At 42.9% G+C, this 9,332-nt stretch overlaps 1 protein-coding gene across 1 annotated transcript; it reads right to left on the minus strand.

The window, feature by feature from the left end:
* Positions 1 to 978: 978 nt before the first annotated feature.
* On the minus strand, positions 979 to 7,954 carry frs3 (fibroblast growth factor receptor substrate 3). The gene is made up of 7 exons (XM_085456861.1): positions 7,670 to 7,954; positions 6,279 to 6,404; positions 6,115 to 6,203; positions 5,781 to 5,967; positions 4,542 to 4,703; positions 3,027 to 3,148; positions 979 to 2,944 (listed from the first exon to the last, which is right to left on the minus strand). The coding sequence occupies exons 3-7, from the start codon at positions 6,178 to 6,180 to the stop codon at positions 1,640 to 1,642; spliced, it is 1,842 nt and encodes a 613-aa protein (XP_085312987.1). The 5' UTR covers positions 6,181 to 6,203; positions 6,279 to 6,404; positions 7,670 to 7,954; the 3' UTR covers positions 979 to 1,639.
* Positions 7,955 to 9,332: the final 1,378 nt, after the last annotated feature.

The raw sequence follows: 9,332 nt of genomic DNA on the forward strand, positions 1-9,332 counted from the left end.
TGCAGATTTTATTATTTTAGCTTGTGTTATCCTTAAAAAGCAGGATTTTCTTTTTTCCTTTTTGTCTTCTGACTGTTCTCCTCTTATGCCTTTCTGTCCTATAGATTTCTACCAACCCAAATGGCACATTTGATTTTATTCATCGTACAGTTTGGAATTAAGTTTTGGCACTTAAAATATAAATACAGTCTTTCTTTTGTTTAAAATATAATTAAGCACAGTTATAACAGTAATACATCAGTGTCCAGTGGTAATCTGAGGTGAAACTTTGGTCTCCATATTACCAACTGGACTACAAAACGCTGGTCGTCACGTGGAAAACAAAACAAAACAAAAAAAGAGAGAGAGAGAATAAATTAAAGTGAAATAAATAAATAAATAAATAAATATCTGTTAATTGGTTGACAATTTCTCTCACAAAAATCTTCAGTGGATGATTTTGCGACAACCCTTTTCAAACAGAACATCCGTACCTGATAACTGACAACATTTTGTGTGAGGTTATAGCTTAATGCCACGATTTGAGGTTATCAGCATCTCTTTCAAGAACATTTAAATAAACTATCTACATTATTATCTCCGGGAAATATTTGAACCCCTGTTTTTGGTAAAAGGACACAACCTGTGGCTCCAGTGGCGCGGGAGTGGTGACAAAGAGCGTTTCAGCGGCCCAGGGTCAAAAGTGCAACGTGACAAGCGTGAACCTCCTGCAGGTTTGAGATGATAAGCAGGAGGTGTGATCAAAGTTGATATGCTACTTTTTCAATTGCTGCATGTTGACAGGAGGGAGCTAAAGCTCATTTAATGCATGTGTGCTACTTTCACCATCATTTAGTTTAGTATATTTCTTCAAATATCACATTCTCTTCGATTTGTTTAAGCCATCATTTTTTTTAAGCTAGGACTGAACTAAATAACTCCTTAAAAAAAAAAAAAAAAAAAAAAAAAAAAAAGATGAAATACAATTCCATAGGATTGTGTGCAAAATGCTCTATAGGCATACAGTAACAAATAATGGTCTCTTCTACTAGCCACAACATTAGATTTAAGTGCTTTTGATGAGGTATGAACATTGACCAGTATCTGGGAGGAACCATTACCATCCTTCATGCTAACAACATAATTTCGGAGATGAGGTTCATAACTCTGACACTCAAAGTGTTTGGCAAACTATATGATAGGAGCAACAACATTTATGAGTGTGGATGGTTTTAAAAGATTTGCACTAAAACATTATGGCAACGACTGCTTCTACGTATAACTCTCTGCTAAACTCTCGGCCAAACTAAGCCAAAAGTCAAATATACATATATTTTACATACACATATGTGACTTTATGGTTAGATATAATAATATTCAAATATCCAGCAATTATCTGCAACAAAAAAAAATGCAGATTTCTCCAGAGAGCTTTACACCAAATATCTGACAACACAAAATAAAATGGCAAATTCTCCTCAGAGATTTCTCTTTTGCTTGTATATGCACAGTTAGGTTTCAGTAAGTTTCTAATTAGGTACCTGTACTGTACTGATCAGCCCGACAGTTGAATGGATGGATGACAGTGAAGGGTCCAGTGTGCTAAGATGAGGATAAGCCTTCATCTGTCTTCATTGCTCCTTCTCAGTTCGAACACCATTTACAGAGGCAGGTCTGTGCTGTTGTGGCGAGTCTTTCTGGAAGTCCCATCATCCCTGGGCAGAGCTTTCTGCAGGTTGGACATGGCAGCGGTCTTCTTTAGGTCAATGACTGCGTAGCATTCGCTGCGCCGGGGTGCCTGCGGACCACATTTTTTGGGTGGTAGGCGCTGGTGCTGTGGCTGGGTCTGGGCACCCCCGCTGCTGAGGGCTTGGCAGGGAGGCTCTCCTTCCAGGTCCACCTGGATGTAATTCAGCTGCCGCGAAGGAGGCATGTGGCTGTGCTCACAACCTCCAACCCCTGACCTCGATCGTCTGCGGAAATCAAAGCTAAATATTCGCCCCCCTCTGTCTGGGTGACACGGCCGTGGATGCGGGGGGCAGGCGTGTCGAAGCCGGGGAGGCTGAACCTGCTCTGTGTTGACATAGTTCTGCAGGGCGTCTCTGTGTATGCCCCGGCTGTCTTGATGGTAACCATTGGGTGTCCCGGGGCCTTCTGAGAATTCGTACTCATCAAAATCTTCCTCTTCTTCTTCATATTCCTCATCATCCTGGTCATCGTCTTCCTCTTCCTGCTCATCATCCCGCTGGAGAGCGCTGTACTCCCACACCGGCGGCAGAGAGGGTAAGTTCTCGTAGTTAAGCAGAGCTGTCCGACGATGAGCTCCACCCATGCCCCTCTCACAGGAGTACCCCTGCGGGGGTAGCGATGTCGGCCCGTGACCGTGTAAGAGGGAGTGAGAATGACTGTCCCCGGTGCTGCTACTGCTGCTTGAACCTACGGATTGCGACACGCTGCTGGGACTCAGACGCTGCTTACGGCCACTTCGCAGGCCGTTGATATTCTCGTACGTGAGCTCGCCACTCTGGCAGCCCTCCTGGTGCTCATGGCCCAGGTGCCGGTGCATGTGATGATGGAAATGGTGGTAGGAGTGAGAGTTGCACAGGTGCATAGAGGGCTCGTCTCCTTCCGTCTCTGAGCTTGCTGCGCCCTCTACTGGCTGAAGGTTGTGAGGATTGTGCCCGTGCCTCTCCCTCTCTCTCTCCAGCAGATGCCGTTGCGCTGGAGTGGGACCCAGCATGAATTTGACCTCCTGCGAGGACGTCTGTAGGAACACCTGAGGATCTTTATGCTCCTCGAGGGGACAGCACCGCAGGTTGGACTGCGGATTTCCTTGGCCCCCTACAGGCATGGCTCCCCGTGTTGTTTCAGGAAAAGTGCTAGGCCGTACCTCAGGTAGAGAGTGCACACAATGACGCATGGAAAGATCCCCCTCCATGCTCACAGTATTTACATAGGTGTGGGTCTGTAAGAGAAAATAAAGACTTTGTTACATTGGCGAAACAGCACAGCTAAAGTCCAGTTAAAAGCGCACTCAGAGGTCTCACCTGGTCTTCCAAACCCATGAGGCTATGTCCATGATCATCAGCAATCGATGGTTGAGAGGAATCTCCTCTGATTGGATAACCAGGGTATCCATTGGGAAAAGCCTGGATAGGAAATGCTGGAGCTGGTACAGGTAAAGAAAAATAAATAAATAAATCAAGTGAGGCTGTCACGTAAAGTATTAAATGTTAAAGTGTTATTTAAAATCCTTTTTGCAGTAAATCAGTGGATACATAAAAAAAACAAACAAACAAAAAACAAAAAAAACCCCACAACATTAAAAAGGGATTATATCAACAAGAATAACAAATCACCAAAGAAGAAGGAACTTCACCAAAGCAAACCTTTTAAGACCAGCAGCACTTTCACAATCAAAAATAAAATATGACAATGTTTTGATTTTTCATGTTTTGTTTTTTTTTGTTTTATCCTCCAGCCAAAGAGGATAACAGTGATATCCATTTTTAGGACCATTTGAAGTGCTTGAAGGAATGCTTGAAGTGCATTTACAGAGGTTCAGTTAGCTGACATGGTAGTGTCTTTTCCTAATACAGTAATGTAAATGTAATAATGAAAGCAAGTCTTTCTGGCTGTGTTACGCTTCAAAGTGTGAAATGAGATGAGATGTCACTACGCATTTGTTGGTTAAACCTGAAGCAATTGATGTTGTCGCCACTTGGGGGCAGTAGAAACTATTTTACCTTCAAATAGTGAACCTGTTGCCAAACTGTTGTCTTCTTTAACACATGCAACCGTTAATGAGCAACATGACTGCTCAACACTGACTCTCTTCTGGCTCTGTTTTGGTGTTCACTGATTTTGAATGGAAATCTTGGGCTCTTTAACCTAAAGGCTCCTCAGTAAGCGTTCCACTTTGCTATTAGGCCCTGGACAGGCTACCTGCCTCTCACTAAAGTAGCAGAGACTGTAAACAAATATGACAAAACTGGGGCAAACTTCATAACCTGAAAGGCGTCTCATAAAACTCCTAATGGGGAAAAGAGGCTCATTTGTTTTTCCTCCAGAAACTGACAACTTTTCTTCAATTATGAGTTCAAGATTAAGCATTTCAAGAATGAAAAGGTCTAATATGTCATTTAGAAGAATGTGACATGGAAACCTCCATTTCTCACACACTGATTAGGCATTTAACTTATCAGGCAGCCGTTTCATCTCATTTTGATGCCAGGAACTGTTTAAACAGTGGCAACCAAAGACTCAAAGAAACCGTTTAATAGGTTAACTGGCAACAGCTCGGTAGCATGACTTGGTATAAAAAGAGTTTCCTAAAGAGGCTGAGTCATTCAGAAGTAAAGATGGTGATAGACTCATCACTCTGAGAAAGTGTGTGGGAAAATAGTTCATCAGCTTAAGAAAAACACTCCAAAATAAAGTTGCAAAGCCTTTTTTGTAGAAGTTCTGCTAAATTTAGCGACGGATTACTGCATCTAACATCTGCAATTAGTCTCAAAGTGCATCCTTTTGTTTGTGTGCGCGTTTGGTGTTGTGTGACTCACTGTTGGGTGTCTGTGGTGTGCGAGACATGTCCATCTCTGGTGTGTGACCGCTCCGACTCATCATCATCGACTCTTCCACCACGTTGATGCTGTTGCACTGCATCAGCTCCTGGAGCAGATTAAAGATCTCTTCTGCCCGAGAACACTTGAATGCAAAGATTCCTATTTTTAAAAAAAAAAACAAAAAAAAAAAAAACCCAGAGCACAATGACAACACGTTTAGGACGTACAAAGGTCTCTTCTTACTTGAAAGAGACATCGGCCATATTACAGAGGTGGTCGGTTCCTTTTTTCTCGATCACTGAGAGAGAAGTCTGGTTTGTTTTGGGACTTGAACAACTGCATTAAAGTCAGGTTCAGTGCCTCAGGTGGAAATGGCCACAGAGAGGTTCTGTATATGGATTTGTTTAACTTCCTCACTGAGAATGTTTGTTCACATATGAAGGTAGATCCAAAGAGAGCCAACATCTTCTGAGCATGTTTCATCATGTGGGTAAACTTCTCCTCTTTGAGAGGAGAATAAAAAAAATTCAGCAGGGACTTGAAGTGCTCGACCAGCAGTGAAGCCAAAGTCCGACCAAGTTAATTATTTTAGTTACATCAACTACAGTTAATATTTAGCACCGACTTACATGACACCACATGATTTGTGGTGCAATGCAAAAATACCAGTTTCACTTCTGGATTAATTTCGGTCACTTCATCTATCACTTGCTTCAAAAGACTGACATTTTTTTCCTGTCGGGTGGACATCGACGGATAGCCGTCGGTTAACAGTTTATGTCCCATTTGAGTTCCTGTGTCGCAGATCATCACAGCTCTTGTCCAGAGCTGAGGAGAAAAAGTCAAAACTCCCTGCTTTGTTTTTCACCTGAAGCTCCAGATTTTCTTCAAACTAATTCTTGAACACAGTAAACTGCTCTCCACAAATGTAAGCACGCAAGCTCACCTCTGACTGCCTTTAAAATAAGAGTTGTATTTAATTTCACAAACACCCCCCCCCCCCCCCACACACACACACACACACACCAAGTCATCCTTTGATGAGTGTTCAATGAATTGGAGCAGATTGCATGACTTACATTTGAATCCTTTCAAATTACCCAAAGTGGCCCACACCTAAAGATACTACAAGGACAACCTAGGTTAGTACAAAAAGACGTACAAAACAACAACAACTCCCACAGCGACTCTACAGGCGTGTAACCAAAGCAGAAAATCAGAGAAAATGTTACTCACCCTGCCCGGTCTGACAGCGGCGGCCGCTCTCAAAAGAAAACAGGTTGGAGTCATAGCCGTAGCGACGCAGGCAGAGATATGGCCACCGGATGGCGTCCCTCTTACGTGTGTGAAGAATGAGCTCAGTTTGGGTGAGCTCCATGATCCCAGAGCCCAGCTCGTTGCCCTCATCGTCTACATTTGTGACCTAGCAGAGGCGGAAACAGCATGACGTGAAGTGAAGGGGAAGGCACGTCAGTTTACTACAGTTTAAATGGACACAAATGGACAGTTGTTATGTAAGGAGGGAAAAAAAAAAAAAAAAACATATACAAGATTTTGGGGGATTCCTGACCTTAAATTTGGTGAGATGGTTGTCTCGGATGGGGTCTCTGTATAGACAGCTCCAACAGCTCCCCATAGCTTCAGCAGGCCAGCTGAAACCTGTCACGGATGAAGCAAACACTATCACACACAGCGCTCATATAAAAATAAATAAACAAACACTGAATGACTTACTCAGTCCAGGCCATCAGTGTAAAGGGATCCGCGTCTCAGTCCCAGGATCTTCTGCTGGGCATTGGCATCACAAGCCAGTTAGTCTGCTGGATTGACATCTTCCAAAGAGGATTAATGTTCTTCCCCCTGAAACCATGAGGGACGGAGGAGTAGAAGAGTTGGAAATCATTGCAGGAACCTTGTCTTCAACCATATGGAAAGCATGAGTTTGGTCATTGTGAACATCCCAGAGTTTTAAAACTCTGAACCTGTTGCATGTCATCTCCTCCTCCGCACATTTCCCATCACCTTTCAATTACATGCTGACAAATTTAATTACAAAAAGCAATAAATTCAGAACTTCATGTAGCTATTTTATAATCTTTGAGGACCAAAAACTGTAATAAGACTATTTATTCTTAAGGTTATTTAAAAATAATAATAATAACATGACTGTTTAGAGATGACGGTGTAATGGCTGGATGTCAGTAGTGTTTCTAGATATATAATGGAGTAAATACCCTAATTAGTCAAATTATAGCCTAAGAATGCAACACAGTATCTTGCAGTTATATTTCTACTCATCATGCCAGCTTTCTAGAACCAAAGCATCCAATCAAATGCGGGAAATAGAGGAATTGAGGAAATAGACAGCTCCGGTAATGCCAATGTGGAAGTTTGGGATTTAAAGAAAAAAGGGGGGCGTTTAAAGGAAGTAAGTACACCAATGAATCGTTGCAATAATCCAAACAAACCCCGCAGAACACTTAAGAATACTACAGTCAGTCAAAAAAAAGTACAGGGAGTTCCTTGCACTGAAGTACATCCCAGATCACAAGCGAATAACGAGACCTCCTGCATGATCCCCTGCGTCCCCGTGCACGCATCTGCATCAGCTTTGTAGTTCCAGCTCAGTTTGTGCTCCTCAGAGGGGCCAAAAACACATTTCACATCAACACCGCCGCATTATGTGCGCTCTAACCTGGGCCTCCGCATCTGACTGGAAACACCAGGCTGGTTTTGTCTCCACACCAAATCCACGGCTACCTTGGAAGGGGGGGGGGGGGGGATGAGTGCAAGCGGGCTAAAGAGCTAATAGCTACATCACACACACTTATCACACGGCCACTGAATGAATGGGTCTCCCTCCCACTGAGCTATTTACAGCCGAAAAATCACAGCCTCGTTGCTCAATTAGCCAAGCCGACGCAGAGCCCAAAACAAGCCGCCAGCGAGGCTGCCGCCTGCCCCGCAAACGCGATCGTGCAGCCACGAAAACAGCACAGTGACACCAAAAGCACAACGACACAGTTCAATGACCATCTGTTCTCGTTGGTGTGAGGATACAATAGCGAGAGCGCACAGCAATCACCGGGTAAGTGGAGAGCGACAAGCGATGGTTTGCTACTCACATGTCTGGCACGGATTTTTTCTTTTCTTTTCTTTTTTTTTTTAAATATCAGTCCTAATGCGAGGTGAGCATTGAGACTGCGGTTAGTTATCGGCGGCTGCTGCTGCTGTTGGTGGTGTTGGTAGCGGGGATGTGGCACTTGCACCTCAGAGACGCGAATAAAAAAAGATGCAGTGAGAGCAGTGAAAATGTTATTTTTTCCTCCTATTACGCCCCCCTACTGCAGCACGGGCCTCTGCCTGTATGACATTTCCCAAGCAGCTGGGGTGAGAGTTCACAGCCAGACAACGAGGCTCAAAGCAGCGACAAGAAGGTAAGAAACGCTGGAGGACCACGGAGGGAAAGGTGTGCCTGCTTTGGCCGAAGGAGAGGAGGGGCAAGGGAAAAAAGAGGGGGGGGGGACCTTTTAAATGAGGGCCACGTAAGAAAAAAAACATAATTTAGTGTATCAAAGTTTTATTGTCATATGCAGAGTAAAGATATTTGTTTCCCTGTGCAATGACATTCTTCCTTTGCTGTGAAAAAATCCACTTTAAATGCATAAATAGGATAAATGATTATTTAAAAGCAATAGAAACAACTATAAAGAACTACAATGGGTACAATAGAAGAAATACAATAGAGATATAAGATGTTCAAAATATCTACAGATGAAATAGAAAGAATGTAAGCAGCAGAAGGCTGTGTATGTATACAGTTTACAAATATATGTGTACTTAAAATTGTTGAAAAGGAGAGTCACACCTGTTTCTTCAAGTTGTTTTATTTAAGCATTTACAATCACAAAGGATGAAGTGCTGAAGTCTGCTTTAATTAAAAAAAAAAAGACAGGACGTCTAAGCGAGATGACAAAAAGGTAAAGAAACTACAAAGCACCACAGAGCAGAAGAATTTAGCAGCCTGGATGAATGTGAGAAGAAAGCATGTTTTCAAGGCATGACTGTTTCAGCTGCATGTGGGGAAAACTTTAATTTCTTTATAATCATCCATCAGACTTTTAAGACAATATATGAGGGAAAGTTGAAATATAAAACAATTAGACTGTAGCCATCAAAAATCATCAATGTGCAACTGATTTTGAGAATAAAGTCATAATTACGAGATTTAACTCTAAATTATTTTGACAATAAAGTTGAAACATGGAGATTGAAGTTGTCAGTTCAAGTCAGCTCCCATGGCTGCGATACAAAATGTCTTGTGTAGATGAGTTAGTGAAACAACTCGATCAGCTGGCTTATTGTATCTTGTAATACAACATCCTCTTTACTGCACAAGGTTGTAACCATCGAAACCTTGAATCTGTCCATTGGCAGCTATACTATATGGCAGGGGTCTCAAACTCCAGTCCTCGAGGGCCGCTGTCCTGCAACTTTTCCATGTGTCCCTGTTGCAACACACCTAGTAGGTCATTAGCAAGACTATAGAACAGGGGTCCCCAATCCCAGTCCACGAGGGCCGCTGTCCCTGCAGGTTTTAGATCTCACCCTGGGTCAACACACCTGAATCACATGATTAGTTCATTACCAGGCCTCTGGAGAACTTCAAGACATGTTGAGAAGGTAATTTATCCATTTAAATCAGCTGTGATGGATCAAGGACACATCTAAAACCTGCAGGGACACCGGCCCACATGGACTGGGATTGGGGACCCCTGCTTTAAGTGG

This window comes from Copadichromis virginalis, linkage group LG5 (assembly GCF_057382275.1).
Source record: "Copadichromis virginalis isolate Kocher_CV1m ecotype Utaka linkage group LG5, C_Virginalis_male_GT1.1, whole genome shotgun sequence".
NCBI classification, from domain to species: Eukaryota; Metazoa; Chordata; class Actinopteri; order Cichliformes; family Cichlidae; genus Copadichromis; species Copadichromis virginalis.

What these genes read in the sequence shown, in the direction of transcription:
- frs3 (XM_085456861.1), bottom strand. Translation starts at nt 6,180, where the DNA reads ATGGGGAGCTGTTGGAGCTGTCTATACAGAGACCCCATCCGAGACAAC. An exon ending in CACACCACAGACACCCAACA is followed by an intron (nt 3,149 to 4,541) that starts GTGAGTCACACA and finishes TACCTGTACCAG; the next exon opens with CTCCAGCATTTCCTATCCAG. An exon ending in TCATGGGTTTGGAAGACCAG is followed by an intron (nt 2,945 to 3,026) that starts GTGAGACCTCTG and finishes TTTCTCTTACAG; the next exon opens with ACCCACACCTATGTAAATAC.